The sequence below is a fragment of the Notothenia rossii genome, assembly GCF_949606895.1.
Source record: "Notothenia rossii genome assembly, chromosome: 4".
Classification (NCBI taxonomy): Eukaryota; Metazoa; Chordata; class Actinopteri; order Perciformes; family Nototheniidae; genus Notothenia; species Notothenia rossii.
In genome coordinates this window covers 28,027,117-28,044,265 of record NC_136902.1, presented here as the reverse complement: position 1 = coordinate 28,044,265, position 17,149 = coordinate 28,027,117, and the positions used below count along the sequence as shown (strand labels likewise).

General features: G+C 39.4%; 1 protein-coding gene across 3 annotated transcripts in view; it reads right to left on the bottom strand.

The window, feature by feature from the left end:
- The window catches only part of nphp4 (nephronophthisis 4), a 225,068-nt gene that overhangs the window by 105,289 nt on the left and 102,630 nt on the right, over positions 1-17,149 (bottom strand). For all 3 annotated transcript variants that reach the window (XM_079676360.1, XM_079676361.1, XM_079676362.1), the window contains 2 exons: positions 2,642-2,860; positions 1,857-1,989 (listed from right to left, as the gene is read on the bottom strand). In XM_079676360.1, the coding sequence (XP_079532486.1) occupies positions 1,857-1,989; positions 2,642-2,860 (352 nt within the window). The remainder of the gene's footprint in view (positions 1-1,856; positions 1,990-2,641; positions 2,861-17,149) is intronic.

Sequence of the window (17,149 nt, the reverse complement as noted above, 5' to 3'; positions counted from 1 at the left end):
ACATATAATTGTAAAGCAATACATGATTGTCACTAAAAGCCTTGTCTCTACATTACAATAAAATATAAAAAATAATTGATTAATTAATTTGAATAACAATTCAAGTTAGTAGCTAAAGGCATAAAAAGACAGAAATGTATAATTCTTTCTTTAATAGAAATGTTTCTTCTGCCCGTAAAGTGTCCAAACCGGGCTTTTCTGGATAAGCGCATTTTTAAAACATAGTCATTGTCCATGCCGGTTTCAGTTGGATTATTTGTCACAGTTGCTCCGATCAGATCGGTCTCCTCCATTTTGTAGATTATTTACGACTTTTAAATCCACATAAACACATCGGCAAAATCCGGCTTACTTTGAGCATGAGTTTTAAACAGTTTAATCTCTTTGTGAATTGTTTCCACTTGCGCCGTCCTTTAATTTCTTCATACAGCGGGAATCCAAATAAATTAATCCTGAGTCCAATAGCCATCAGTCACTCCAATAGTGCTCCTTAATTACGCTTTCATCCTCCTTTAACAAAATACTTCACATTCATCCAGTTTGTGACAGTAGTTGTAGCATTTTTTAGATTTTTAAACTTTAATTACCGCTGTTGCGCCCCCCCTGTGTGTGTGTGTGTGTGTGTGTGTGTGTGTGTGTGTGTGTGTGTGTGTGTGTGTGTGTGTGTGTGTGTGTGTGTGTGTGTGTGTGTGTGTGTGTGTGTGTGTGTGTGTGTGTGTGTGTGTGTGTGAGGGGGGGCGCAACTTCCAACAGGAGTCATTTGGGGGGGCTCTTGGGGAAAAAGGTTGGGAACCACTGGTCTAGATAATGTAAAAAATTGCCAACAATTACTTTCATTAAAATAATTGTAATAAATAAAACACTAACAGTGATTGCCTCTTTGTGTGTGGTGACGGTTTTTTGATTACAGTATAAATGTTGTTTTGTAAAAAGATTTACACCAACAAATATGGGTTGAAGAAGAATGTTTCATTATATAAAACATTCAAGAAAAAAATCTATATATTTTGACTTTTGAACCTTACAAGGCTCTTCTTAATTAAAATATTAGGATCACATGAGAATCCAATTCTTATGCAGAGAGCACTGAAATCTTTTTTTTCATAAAATATAATGCTTATTATACGAGAATGGCCCGGCATTTATTCACAACTGTGCAAAAACACCAGGTTTGGACTAAATGAATGGACATTCAAAAACATTGGAGAGGGATAGAGTGGGAAATAAAACGACAACTTCAATATATATCTCATCGATAACATCTGTTCTTTGCTCCATCCTAAATGTATTTGTTCACATGCTATCACTGACACGCTATCACTGAAAATACAAACATCATTGCTATCTGTACTTTTAGATGCTTAATTCCACCAGTATTTAAAGTAAAAACTAATGTGTTAGTTGTTGTCTATGTTCAAGTTAAAGTTGTACCCTTAGAGGAGACATTAGGACGAAGAGGCAAAATAAGTCTTGTTCAAGATCAAGAGGTCCTATTGGACTGCTAAAGTCCTCTCCTAGCACTTTGAGTTTATCCCTTTATTCCCCTCAGACCCCAATCATGAAACGTGCTAATCATGCAGAGAGCAGGTGCTGCATTTGAGATAAACACTGCAGAGGACGGGCTGGGTTGTTGCTCAGAACTTCGCCTGATTACACCTGGGTGTTGTTGCACAAAACAATTTGCAGAAGTGGACCACATTCTTTCTGGTCCAATAAACAAGAATTAGAAAAAGAAATGAGGGTTGTTTTTAAGCGGTAAAGAGCAGCTCACCCTATTCTTGGAGGGAAAATTCGCCTTTCCAAGAAATGAATGTATGTGCTTAAAAAGTCATTATGGATTACATGATGATATTTACCCCTCAAAGGTGATGAAGGTGATCTTCTCTGACGTGACACTTCCTCCTGCTTTGTCCTCAGAGATGCCTTCGGGCTTGAGGCCTTCCTCTCCAGACTGGACGACAGCCGAAACGTTATGGTATCCTTCCCCTCCTTGAGAGGAGAACGTTTCACACATTTCACATATTTCAGTGATATAAAAAAACTGTCGGAAAACAGATATGGAGGGACGCACACAACTGGAATGGATGATCTAGCAGCGGATAAGGAGACGGTGTCGTGGAGTTATTATATTAATATATATATAAAAATATCTGTGTGAAAGTCATAGCTGAGGTGCGAAAGGTGAAGTCATCACACGGTGACGACTTTTGCACCCTTTGAAATGTTTGACTTTCAGGAGTGTGCTGTAAACTGTGATGATTATTAACAATGCAGGGTGATGTCATCTTGACTGTTATATCTATTTTTTGATTTAATTTAGCTGATTTTTATTGAAAGCAACTTACAATAAGTGCAATCAACTTTGAAGATAAAAACTCAGCTTAGCAATAAACAAGCTCAAGTGTACATACAGCAAGATTTTTTTCCTTTATCTTTTTTCTTGGTCGATATAGACAACATATCCTAGTGTAAATTACCACATAATGTCAAAGAAATTAGAATGATCAATCATGTGAATGTGTTTGTCTTTAGAGAAACTTCTATGTGAGTGCTCTCAACAACACTGTGTCGTAACACTCGTAACACATTTTTAATGTAAGCTTTTTTTGACAGAGACATGCCTCCACTGCGATGGTGTTACCTGAGCACTGCCTGGAGGCGAGAGGGTGACAGGACTCTGGGTTTTGGCAGACATCTCTGTGCTGTAGACCATGACTCCGTGAGGGTTTGGTTTTGCACCTCCTCGCAGAACAATCTGTATTTCTTCCCCTTTCCAGTCAGCCGGCTCCTGGAAGGGGAACCAGATCCCCCAACGAACGCACTGCAAGAAGCCCGCTCGGGACGTGGAGGTGGCAGACAGCTGTGTGACCAAAACCAGACAGAAAATCATAATTAGAGGACATTTAGACACTGATGAGATAATTACTGTGTTTATATAAGTAAAAAACGTTGAATAACCTTTTCGTAACTCCACAGGGGAATATGATAATGTTCAAAGCTATATAAAACTCTTAGCAGAACATGTTTGCTGTCATTATTGGTATGGAATAAGGATTCAAGAGAATATTTATTTCATGTGCATGATTTAAATGCGAACAATAATAAGGCAAGACAACCATAGTGCCACCACAAGCATGTTAAAAATGTAAAATACTGCAAAATCACAATTTGGTTAACATTTCAAATTTTCATGTCATCAAATTGAATACTTGTTATTTATATAGCCCAATTCACAAATTATACATTTGTAAAAGGGGGCTCTACTGTCTGTACAGATCAACAACACTTAAATGACATAATAAAAAACACAAGAATTCACAATGTAGTTCCTGGAGTTTGCTACTAGAATAATTACATTTTCAAGTTTAAGGCAAATTATACATCAATTATTTTAGTATCGAACAACATTAGAAATGGTTTATGCTTTATTAAACTCTAAATAAAAAATATATAAATTATCATTAAATTCTCCAATGTTTTATTGTTATCACAACAATTATTATTAAAAGCTTTACAATTCCACTGTGTACTTTTAGTCTTGTTATTGTTCAGCTTTTTTCCATTTCACAACTGACCTCTTAACGATTCCCCCGCCCCCCCCACAAAGAGTGATTGTTTAATAATAGCAGCTGCATTAGAAGGCCGCAGGTCTGGCAAGCTTTGGATTCCTCCAGTCCTTCATGCGGCTGTACTCAGTCTGGGTTGATTGGTGGAATCTTTTGTATTGCCTTTCCAAACATTAAAAAGTGAGGAATGGATCAAACTGTGTGACATAAACCTATACTAATAGCTAGGTAATGTTAGCATTATTAGCTTTACCTTTAAGGCACATTTTTAGCATATTGCTGTAACAACATTATTACATTTGGTCATAGAAAGATCTCCAGTAATGGTTGACAAATTGGCTGCATTGTACACCACTGCAAACACGTACAGTGTATACAGTGATATGTTTCAATCTCACAATGGCTTTTAATTAGTAATTGCTTTCAGTCTTGCAAGCAGTGTGCCATAAACATACTGGTCCAACCAACAGAGCAGCACTAAGAGCTCTGATAGTTAAATTGATGCATGTGTTGGCATGAGTCTTATGTTGGGTCAGTGGCACCCTCCATGTACCAGGAACCTTAACAATGCACATTTGCACATTTTGAACATAGTGGACGTATGGATCATCAGTGGAAAAGTTAGTACTCTGAAGGTGGGTTTGAGAAGATGTTTGAATTGGCGTCTTGTCTTTTTCTTTTTCAAGCTTACGGAAAGGGAACATCTGATATTCAAAAGATGCAGTAGGTTACGTTTTCCAATAATACCCAATGGTATTATTTCAATACCATCCCCCATTATAGGAACACGTGTGGCACCATGCAGCATCGGGGTTTCTGATGACAGTTGTACAGCATGGCACAGCAGCAGCTTGCAGTATGATGAAAAACCTTCATTAAGTAGATCATTCCCTAGCTATTGCATGTATAGGGTTCATTCAGATGTGTTATATTTAAGGTTAAAGTGCAAATCATTTCTATATCACTGGGGTGCAACTTTAAAAACTCATATACAGCCTTTGCGTTATTACTGTAACTACATTTCTATTTACTCAATAAATCATGGGAATTATTTTGGAAAGCAATGTGAACATTTATCACAGAGTTTTGAAACTAATGTAGTGCAGAGGGTTTGTATATCGTCACTACTGACAAGTCTATATGGTCAAAGCATTAGGGGCTATATGTACAGTTTAAAAGCAGTTAATTGTGTTTAAACATGATTGAAGATCATTCCCATTGCACATCTACTCCAGTCATCCAAGGAAGAACTTCCTCATGGGACTGGGGGGCTTTGCTGAATCGAATAATAAACTGGTGTGCTTCAGACAATTGTAATCAATCACATGTGGGGCAGTATAGAATACACAACACGCCCGGTAGTCCACAGCGTTTCAAGACATAGTATTTAATGGTTCGCTCAATGCTTGCAATTCCCCAGAGCACTTTGTTTTTTATCGTGCAATACCACAATCCAATACAATAGTTCTTTGTTGATATAAACATCATCTGTATTCTAAATGCCATGCAGGGTCCATAGGGTGGTATTATGGACAATAGGAACTGCCTTCAGTAGTCTTAAAGCAGATTGTCCCAACAGAGATCTTTAAGTGCAGTTGGAGCATGAAATGCAACTTCCTTAAGCGATGAAACAGCTCCATCTAATCACAAGCGAGCATTTTCACCTTTATTTGATGGAAGCAAACTGGAAATAGGCTAAAGAGAGAGGGGTATAACAGTAAGGCTGGGCATCGGAACCCTTTATCATAACATATATTGCCGGGAGTAACCCAGTACCAATGGTAATGAATCGTCTCTAGTTAACATTACTTGCATTTGATCCTTTTTACCAAGGTCTAGAATACTACTGCAGTGGCTACAAGGTATGCAGTCAGTGTGGTATAAACAATCTTTTGTGGGTGTCAGAGGCTCAGTCTGTAGGGACTTGGCCTTGACATACACCTTAATTTCACCTCTGGGATAAAATAAAGGTTAATCTTCTTCTTTTAAAAAATGTAAGCACTTTCAAAATGTTTTTGTGGTAAAATAATTTCATTCAAATAATGGGTATCGAGAAAAGTACAACATTTTGTCACGTGAAGTACTTTATTGCTGGTGATGATACTTTTAAGGTACTAGTATTGGTACTAGCATTGCAACATGTTTCTTATGTTGATAAATATGAAAAAATATGGAATTTCGGGTAGAGCTGAGGTTTGTATACTGCAGGAAATGGCCTTGCGATTGAGTGATTTACGGTCTGTCAAGGTATAGGATGGCAGCAGTGAAATAGTGTCTGATTTTGATGTGATAACGGATGACAAACATGGAAGTCTCCTAAAGCAGGGGTTCCCAAAGTGGGGGTCGCGAGCCCGAGAGGGGGTCGCGAGATGATTACAAAATGAAAATGGAAAATAAAAAAAATAAAACATTTATAAAAAGAAATTGATTAATTTTTTTCATAATTTTTTTTTAAAATTATTATTACCGGTAATAATAACGTTTTCATAGAAATTTTCAGGGGCGGACTAGCCATCTGTATAATTTCCCCACAACGAGGCTCCCCCTTTGACAATCCACTAGCGCAGTGTTTCTCAAACGTTTTCGTACCAAGGACCACTTAAAACCAAAAGCAGATATGTATATCATTGTTTGGAGTCAGAATTTGGAATTCTCTTTTTCTGATTGGTTTAAAGGGTTGTATGAGTATTTCTCAGTTCAGGAACATATATAAAGCAGAATAATAAATCGTATGAAGTGGGAAATAATCTGTTACCTTGTTTATTGTGAAATATTGTTGTGTATGGCTACTGGTTAGTTTTGTCTTATGTTACGTGTTTATTGTTAAGTCACAAGTCAGTGTTTCCCCTACCATTGTCTTGGAGGGGCGCTGCGCCCCGCCAACAGAGCCCCGCGCCCCCCCTGAAATTCAAGGTGTTTAAAAGATATATATACAGCACCAAATTGCAACTAATCTATATCTACTGTCACTTTCCACATTGAACATGTGCTCTTTTATTAAATGAACTAAACACTTTCATTTTAAGTTGTGAGTTTAGTGTTTTTAACCCTAAGAAACATTGATGCATTAATCTATAACAATAATCCACAGCTCCTCTCTCTGCTCCAGAGGATATAAAAAATATAAGCTAAATAGATTTGTTTTTTTTCTCATAGATTATTTTCAGTCATGGAAGGTATAAATAAAAGTGTTTTGAATTTTTTATTGATAACTTATTTTAATGTTCCCTTTGATAAGTCCTACAAATAAAGTGTTGCTGCCATCAACTTATGTCAGGCTACTTCTGCCTTCACTTCTTCTAAAAAACAACAGCTATTATTCACACGGCCAGAAGAAGTCCTTGCCAGTTAAACAAAAGAAGCCCATTTGAGGCTTTTAAACAAACAACCGATGCTGTCTGTTTTTTCTGATAACGGCCTTTTCAAAATGTCAGATTATTATGCAAAGTAACCGGGCGGTCTAGTTAGCTTTCTAACGAAGCCCAAAGTGTTCGGATAGGTTAATTGAGCTGACATTTGCACACCACAACTAAAGTACACTTCAGAAGGGACTAACATTGCTGAATGTATAAAGATTAAAGACATCTCAGCCTCCCTTTTTACAGTAGACAACTACAAAATGTGCTTTTTTTTCATATACAAAAAAACAGATGAAATGTAGAATTTATTTAGCATGCCATTGTCCATTTATTTCTTGCCACGGCTAAAAACACAATCAACAGTATTGTTGGTGCAAGTCCATCCCGTTGGTTTCCGACTATAATGTGACCCCAAGTAGCAGAAACATTAACAGCTATTTATTAGGATTCCAACTCCAGAAATATATGGCAGCCATAAAACAGATAACAGCATAATTTCCCCCCTTGAGGCATTGTCTGTTTTTCCATCTCATGGGGTTGAATTAATAACATACTCTATGGGAAACATTCAATCAAACAAGTCTATTTTCAAAGTGATGATTTTGTAAAAATGATCCAAGAAGAGAAAGATCATTTTATGGCACAGGGAGTAGCCTATAAAAGATTGTGAGACAATGTATCTGATGGGTTTCTTCTGCTTTTTTCTCTGTCCCTAACATGTCTGTGCTACCACAGAACACGAGGGAAGGAGCAAGATGAGTTTCTAGCACATGACCCAACACTCACTCCTTGTATTATTCAATGAATATATTTGGTTGCAGGGATGATTCGGGAGCAGTGGTGCCAGCGGAGAGAATGAGAAAGACAAAGGAGCAATCAAGGGCCTCTTCCACAGGGACGCCTACGGCCTAGGAAAGAGCTTTTATCTGTCCCACACTCAATGCTTATCACACACTTTCAGTCCTCCAATCATGGGAAACTGAGAATGGCTCTATGTTGAAAATTGCGAGTGAAAATCTAAAGGAAAAGAAAAACAACCATCAAAAGTTCCCACAACTATAAATCTTCCAATGTGAAGAGAACATCTATGAAATAAATGATTAATGGTTTAAAAGGAACATTTCAAAAAAAGTATCTGCGATCACAAGAATGGTATTAAAACATTTACAGCACTGTGTAAGGATTCCCTTTTAGGCGTAAAGCTGGTGGAGACATCAATCACATTCACGGTTTCAGTGCAGCGGTTTTTAAAGTGCTTTGGAAACGCTGTGATCTACATATGAACTGCATGAAGCGCTGACAGCTAAGGCTGGCGAACAATAGGATCGCATGAATCTCAAAGAGAATCTTAAGTTATGGTTTTGCGTAAACAAACAGGGATAATAGCTTGATTCAAAGCATGGCAGAGGATTCACATTATGCATGTAATCCTTGTACACAAACAGTCCACAACATACGCAAGCTTAAGAATAGCAATATGCCGTTTCTTGATTATATGACAGAGGAGATCAGTGTTACAGCCACATGCGAGTGTAGGCGGTTTTAATGGAATTGTGGGAAAGGACCCAGTGCTGTGGGAGGTAGTTAACAGATGTATGCATGTGTTGAAGGCCTCCAGTGAGAAGAAAGTTGCCTGGAGGGTCAGACCGATCGACGCATTGGGGCACCACAGTAACTCAGTGAGTGTTAATCAATTGCAAAAGCCTGGTGGTGACAGCAAAGAGACATCAAATCAATGGCATTATATTCCAGTGGAAATAAAGTATGAATTCTCCCACTTGCACAGTTTTTTTTTTATGGTCAGGAAACATTTGCATTAATTAGGGAATTTGCAGTTTGAATTAAAAGTTTCCTTTAGAACTGCTCGCTGTGGCACTGATCATTATGTCGGACAAGGCAGGATGATCAATAGCCCATTTCGCCAAAGTGTGATTACACTGTTGATTTAAGTGTATAAAGGCTACATTTAAACTAAGAGTCATTAACTTTCACTCGGCGCAACCCAGTTTCCACAGTGCACTTGGGAGAAAAAATTGAAGCAGTAGCTTAAGGCAAAAACAAGGTAGCAGCAAACTTTTTCATAAAGTTATTCTGAAAACAATAACAGGAGATGTCACGGCAACACATAATTGCTCCAACTGGCAAAGTGTTTCTAACGGAAGAATCCATCAACCTTGTTTAGAAGAGTAAAATGTATAATGGTGCAGCATCTCAAGACAAATCAAAACAATTGCCTCCGTTTCAAGACTACAAGGTGGAAGCAAGATATATCATGTCTGTAACCTAGAGCAAGAAAAGGAATCATCAAACTTTTGGGGACACCGTGAAGAGGGGGAAAAAAGGTAAAATTATTAAAAAGGTGACAGACGGCGAGTTTGCACTTCAAAGACAGCTGAAACCCTTTTTCCCGGCAGACAAGAAGAACTGGAAGTAGAGAAACAAGTCAAAGCCTGCGCCACTCACTAACTCAAAAAGATAGAAAAAAGGCCTCTTTTATATAAATAAAAACTAAACTTGTTATGTCAAGTAGCCCAAGTTTGTGATAAAATGAGATAAAACAGTTTGCAGGAACCCCATTTTTGAGAAACTCATAGAAAATGGCAGGGTTATCAGCGACTCAACAGTGCAGCAGGAATTAATCCTAAATTAAGGGGATGTGAGCACTGATGGGAGACGGAGTCTGACAGTTATTACTATTACCTCGGTCTGTTGGGCTGTTCAAGTCATTATTTCAGCCAAGACCCTGTGACAGGCACCGGCCCACAGCTCCCGTTACTTATTCTTTGCAATGAGATGCCCTAGAGGAAGTGAGGGTACATGCACCAAGGGATCATTAACTTAAGAGCACTAAACCACTCACATTTCATCCATGTGCACAAGTCATCCAAATGAACCCAGCAGGCTTCTGTGCTCTATTCAACTTGCCAAGGCCAAATAGGGCTTGGAAAGAATTGAGCTCTGTCTCAGATCTAGCTTTCATTTATGGTAGAATTTCAAGGAGATGTTCATGAAAGACATGTTCACTGCTCAAGCCACTTTGAATGTGAGGACTTTTCATCTCTAGCTGGATGCTCATTTATTATAAAACCTCAGGTTGTACGTGGCGATGAGGATTAAACTGCATAAGTAATTAACACATCATAGGGACCGATGGGTGAGCCTTCACCTATGACACCCTTTAGTATGACAAAAGATCATGAAATCGGTATCACTGTCAACAAAGTAAAGTTATTGACATGTTTATTAGACCCTGTTCCTACCAAAGTGCTGGACTTTCATTTTCTCTTTCACAAAACAACAAGAATAATCCATAGGTCTCTGAATACTACCATTATCTTAATACTAACACAAAATTAGATCAATTCCAGTCTGGTTATCGAAACCAACAATGTTGGTGTCCTCCTTTGTTAGATTTGAGTGCTGCATTAATAGAACTAATCTTAGCATTTTCAGTCAATCCACTATAGTAACGGGAAGGTCCTTCTGGCAGAGTGCTTTACTGGTTATGCTCATGCTTGTAAAAAAGACAATGTGTCTTTGTGTCACATATGTGACATTGAATTCAGTGTTCCTTAAGGAAGCATTCTAGGTCCTATTTTTTTTTTTAAAACATGCTCCCTGCAGGCAAAATCATGAGCAACTATGATGTCAAATGTTACTGTCACACGCTGATAACATAAAACTATGTCTATGATTTGAAAACTATATCACAATCTTTAAATCATGTTTTTTCAACATTTGAATAATTCAATTAGTTAAAGACTAGAAAGAGTTCCCTTGCCTATACAACAAATTAAAAGCTGATGTTACAGATCTGGGATACATTTCTAATTGCAATTTTATTAGCCAATTTATCAATGCGTCTTCCTGTATTTCTAAAGTCCTGTATCCCTATCTACAACACAGTACAAATTGTAGCACCATGGTATTGAGCATTACAGTCTCACACTGTAAAAAGCATGTCTAGACCCTTGTTGTCTGCGTTGCCACAGTGTGAAGCAAGGTGCCATACATTAAAATACAGGTTCACCTTCAGACATTCACATTATAAAAGCCTGGGTCAGAAATCAGCATCAGTAGCATCCTTAATGAAAACGACAGGGATGCATTTAACAGAGAGCAGTAATATCTGACTTGATTATGAATCCCTCATCAGAGCAGCAGATCATGCATACCCTCCCAGATAAATATTTATATCACCTCAAGATAATGATAATGTGAAAGATGACAAATAACTCATATTGTAGAGCACCGACTGTTTCTGTCAACATTATAGCTTATCCATACATACCAAACTATTGTATAGTTGTAACTGCACTGCATGAATACATTGTATCAAATATCACAGTTCTTTCAGACTGTATTTATGTGGTTTGCAATTTATCTTGACATTTTCATATAATAAGCAGCATATTTACCCTTCAGCAGGTGTTGATCCACTCATTTACCACAATATATACTGACAGATAACAATAAAAAGAAAGAGAAGTTTCTGTGGAAAGTTTTACATATCCCCGTACATAAAAAGTTCAAGCTACTGTATATTAAAGTCCTAAACTTAATGTTGAAGCATATTGCCTTCAGATTTGAAATGAAACTGTTAAATCACACCATTTCCCCGGGATGAAGTGTATGCTGGAGGGCAAAAAGGACTGCTGCGTTTCCAACAGGCAAATGACAGAACTCTAATGACTTAGAACACAAGCAGATGAAAGAATACAGAAATGTTTAAGTGGAGTGCTTTTGTTGAGTCTCTAACAGTACAGCATGAGGCATTACCACCAGACCTAAGAAATTCAAAGTTGTTCACCCTATTCCATCCAACAACTGGATGCTGTTTCAGATGTAATTTGCCATGTGGAAAAGTAGGCAGCAAAACATGAATGTCCAACAGCGGCTCGGATATCAAATGGTTCCAAATTGCCACTGACCACTTTATACAACTGCTTTTTTTAATGAAAACATTCAAGTCTGAGATGAAACGCCTCTGTATTTTGAAGCAGGGCCTCAGTCTGAGGTGGGCATTGACATGGCAACTATTGGATGTGCAAACAACATCGCCCCTGCCTCTCTGTCTGCCAGCGAGATTCATCCGTCTGGAGAAGGATAGCACTGCTGGCAGGCAATGACAGGGTAAGACTCACTCTGGGCCTATCGCAGGGGGGGATTGATACACTTCTCATTGGGGGTATAGCTGACATTCATTTTAATTAGGCGGGCGAAATATTGTCTCTGCGGCTCTTATTGGGAAAAAGGGGGCTTCAGGGAAGAATGACCTCCAAAACAGGCCAAGCATCAGCTAAATATATCACGTTCTAACCCTGATGGCATTACTGTGCCTATGATGTTTGATTAACATTTAATTAACATTTGTATGACATTTTCAGATTAGACGCAAACAAAAATATAGCTGGTTTTGTTTGAGGATGAGGTCTACTCCAGTGGGAGGACCATGTCACGTAATATAGCCAATACAAACTAAGACCAGGGTTAGGGTTCATAAAGTGAGGGGACAGTGTCATTGTAAATAGGGTATTTAATGAGCATGTGATTGGGAAAAGCTTCACGAGATTCTGTTCATTCTGCAAACATCATTAAAGCCTGAAGGGGCTCACAAGAACCGTGAAAACTCACACACGGAGCTGCACACAGCAACACACAAACAGCCACTTAAGGGAAGTCACAGGGAAAACACACACCAATCTGTACAGCATGTACCTGTCGGTGAGACAATTAAAATCCAAACAAGAGTCTCTGTGGCACAGAGGCAAAGCAATACGCCAACAGCTTTATTAAACCTAGCCGCGTCACTGTTTTCTGCTCCTACTGTTAATCTTCCTTTCCCTGGCAGTGACATCTGAGACACCACAAGAAATAAATAGATAATTAAGACGTTTATATTTGTTGTTATTCTCAACTAATGAAAAGAAAAGGAAACATCAAACATTACACATGCTTGAGTAAGTTTCTTAACCACAATCACTAAGTCATTGGTGAAGAGTTAACATGTATAGCAGAATACAATACAACTCAAGGAGTAGCTTAATAACATTTTTTGTTTCTAATCTATGTGTGTCATTCTGGGATAGGGGCACAAAACCATTCCTAATTTTCTAAATAAAACCTTAGTGCCCTCTTTGCTACTCAGGTTTTCTCAACTGAATGTATGGTATGGTAACGGCCCCTTTAACAGAGGAGGAGGTACTCCCCCAAATAAGCCAATACAAACCAGATTAGGCGCTGAGGCTATAGTGGCATCCCCAACAAGGGAGCTTCTTATAGGGAAACTCTTACCAATTCTTCATTCTTTCTTCTGCAAATCCTACCAGACTCCGACAATACCTACCCTCTGGAAAACTGCTACTATAATCCCTGGACGATCCGTAATCGTTAAGTGCCTAGAGAAGCTTCAGCTGAACTTCTGGATCGTATCATAATTGCCTATAAGGCCAAGAGAGGCACATGGGACACTGTGGCCTTAATGCTCCACCCCCTCCACAAGCAACTAGATCCCTTTTGCAGCTTTGTCAGGATTCTTTTGATTCTTCTGAAATTAAAGGGCCCATGTCATGGCCATTTCTACTGATCATAATTCCATTGTTGTGGTATACTAAAATAGATTTATATTGTGCAATTTTCCAAACTCACATTGGTTCCTCATACAGCATCTCTGTATAGTATGTGTATTCACTCTCTGTCCTAAATGGCTAGTTGGAGCTCCTGCCCCCCCCCCCCCCTCCCTGTGAGCCCAGTGTGCTCTGATTGGTCGCAAGGCTTGTTGCTGCGATCTGCTGCGTAGAGCGGACAGGCTTCCGGGTCGGCGATACAGCGAGAACAAGCGAAACTCATCCTGAGCACACACAAACACTCACAGCCGAAGTAAAAACAATAAGTGTGGCTTGAGTAAGAAAAAGGTTTATAACGCTGTGAGAATGGGTCTGCGGAGAGCATTTCTCCATGATCCCAACTTAGTAGCCCGAAAAAAGTTTACCCATTTAAACAGTCGTGGTAGATACCTTGTTTGTTTTAAACATCATAAATACACAAACAACAATGAATATTTACAGGTTGTGTACCCAAATCTCCCGCTGGTCCAAACAAAGTAGGAACAGCATCGTTCTTCAGTGCCCTACGCTGTACATATCTGGCATGAATCGCTGAAAGGATTGTGAAGCTTTGTTTCATGAAATGCTGGCAGAGGGTGTGGCCTCTGGGTATTCACACGTCGCAGTACCCAGGAAGTAAACAATGGAAATTGAGAAATCTCCGACGAGGCGTTTTTGGGAGATCTTTTCTGTGTTAGAGTTTTACTCACTACAGGGTGTACTTTGAGGGTTTTGACTCTGCAGACCGTTTACATGCATAAAAACCTTCATAACACACAAGGGGACGGGTAATAACCGGAAAAGCATGACATGGGACCTTTAAGATTATTATGGACTTCAGCTTTTAGCAACACCAAAAGGCATCTAATGAAAGCTACACCATCTCAACAAACAAGTGACAGACTGAAAAGTGTGCAGGATGGTACAGACACATCATCTGCAGTCACCATTTACACTGGGGGGCCACAAGGTTATATGTTGAGCCCACTCCTGTACACTCCACACCAACAACAACTAAGCTTTGGACAATCATAACAGGTTGCACACTTCCTCAAGATGATGGCCATCTTCACCTTGATGCCAGCAACACAAAGAAAATAGTAATTGGTCCCTCATCACCTATGCCTTTACCCCATACTCATCAATAACCAAACATTACAGATACATTAGTTGTCAGTTTCCAATACTTCCGAGTGACACTTGACAATAGACTTAGCTTTGACCTACACATTAAGAACCTCCAACTGGAAAAAAAGGAGCAACCTACTACTATCAGTCATCCACAAGCTTAGAGGATTCTATGTTACCCCCATTTCTTCCTTAGTTGATTTAGAACATTATTCATCCCACCTTCTCCTTTAACATGTTATCCGTTGCAAACCTAGCCAAAGTACTGAATAACCAACATCGCTGCCTTGATAATTGGTGTCCCCCTTCCATTCCTCAGAGGTGAACAATGAGAGTATTGGCATATTGCAATCTCAATAGAACATAATATCCCCCACCTACTCAATCAAAACTTAACCCTACTTCCCTATGGCTGAAGTACAGAACAGTGCAATGCAGAAGGGTTAACTTTTGGAAAAGACGCATCCTTGCAGTCAAATCTGCCTTGAACCAAAGGCCTCACTAAATAGGAGTATGTACTGAAGTCTAAATTAAAGAAAAAATAAAACTCTGCACCGTTAAGATTCATTGTTGTAATTCCTCATTTAGGTTTGTGGATAACTCTGGGCTAGTCAAGGCAATGCAAATTGTATATTTCATTTCTATGTCCAAAACAGTCAGCGTGACAGCGCAGTGATGGGCTTGATTTCGGATGGTGCATTGTATGCATCACGTCCCTGTTGATTTAAATGCTTTGCAGCCCTGATACAGTTTATTATCACATGCCTGACCTTGATGATTTATAGTAGTAGGATAGAGGATATTTTCCACTCGTGGAAAACCCTCTGTCCAGTCACACATCCAAATATTTGAAAATGTATTAAAATGTCCTCATGAGTTCTGTATCCACTGCAATCATCAGTCTCAGTTATTTGGAAATTATTGTCTGCCACCCCTCTGACAGCTGACAGATGTTATTCGGTTTGGAGCTTTAAATCAAACCCCGGACAGAAAATAGGACAACATTCACAAATGCTGCCCAATGTGTTCTGTAGGCGACCACCACAGCAAACATATTTGGCTTACTGAGGGATGTGTTTTCTTTGAGCTGGAAAGTTGCTTTATAGAGTATACGAGAAACGGGCTAGTTGCCTAATTCTGTCCTGCGTCTGCATATATCTAGATGAGGGCTCAGTAAAGGGCGAAACTGTGAGTATGTTTAAAGGTCACGCATTAATGGTTACACTTTCTCAGACGCTCAGTAATCGAGAGTGCCACTCACAAAGCCCAGTCATGGTCAAAGGTGACACAACATGAAAACACAACGCTGGTGACACATTCATTACTGGTTGCGGCTCTGGCCCAGTTACTCAAACGGAGAACCCGTTTCAGTACGTGAAACGAATTACAACTGTCAACATCCTTCCTCACAAGTTTGCTGTGGTGTTGCAGCTTGCTCGAGAGGGCCGCAAATTACTGTTCCGAGGATATGATTTGCGTCTGACAGTGACTAAGAAGCGTAACGGTGGTTAGAGGATGAAACCAAGTATCTCCTCTCTGCATGCCCCTCCATTCCCCTTTGTCTCTCCGTCCAACTGCTTTGCTTCAGTCTTACTGACGCTGTGACCTACGAGCAGTCAGTCATTCTCCGTGTCAGTGTTTTGGATGAGTGCAGCTGTCACGCCTCCCGACAAATTGTTTCCTGGCAAAAGGACAAAGCCGTGTGGGCCAACAGTGCCTTGTGCTTCCACTTGGATCGGCTCCACCATTAGTGATGAGCTACTACTCGTCAGGGGAAGAAGGCGGAGACAATGAGCCCCGTCGTCTTGTATTAAGTCCTATGTTGTATTGTTAAATTAATAAGCAGTTGAAACGGTGGTCGAAGTGAAGTTGCGATAGGCAGGCAGGAGCAGTCCGGACACGCCTCAGATGAAGTAACGGCGGGGCCAAATTGGTGCTGACAGACCACAATTAGGGGAGCTGTCGTCGCCTCGCGTCAGTTGTCAGTGACACGGGTATTCTCACAGTAAGTAAATGATGTAGTGTCGAAGGCATCCACTTACACTCCTGAATGGATAACTGAATGCATGATGTACTATGATGGACACCATTTTCTTACACTTCAAATGGATGACTATCTCAAGGAATTGAAAAGAGATCAAAAGGGTCAAAACTTGCTTGACTTTTATGAAAGAGGGATCATTTTGCTATGGTTGGTAAAAATCGACTTATTATATAGGGTCGATTTTTTTGGCCAAAAAAGAATTCCAATGTATACCTTTTGACCAAGGATTTTTTTACCTTGACATGATAACTGATGTTTTTGTATAGGAGGTAACCTATAGGCGCGTTCACACCGCAGTACTTTTCCCACTTTAGTTCATCAGAACTCTTTAGTTCTGATGAACTAAAGAGTTCTGATGAACTAAGTACAGATCACGTTCACACCAGAATAAGTCCCTGGACGATGATTAGGCAAATGAAGCCGCTGACGTCACTTTTCTTCTTCTGC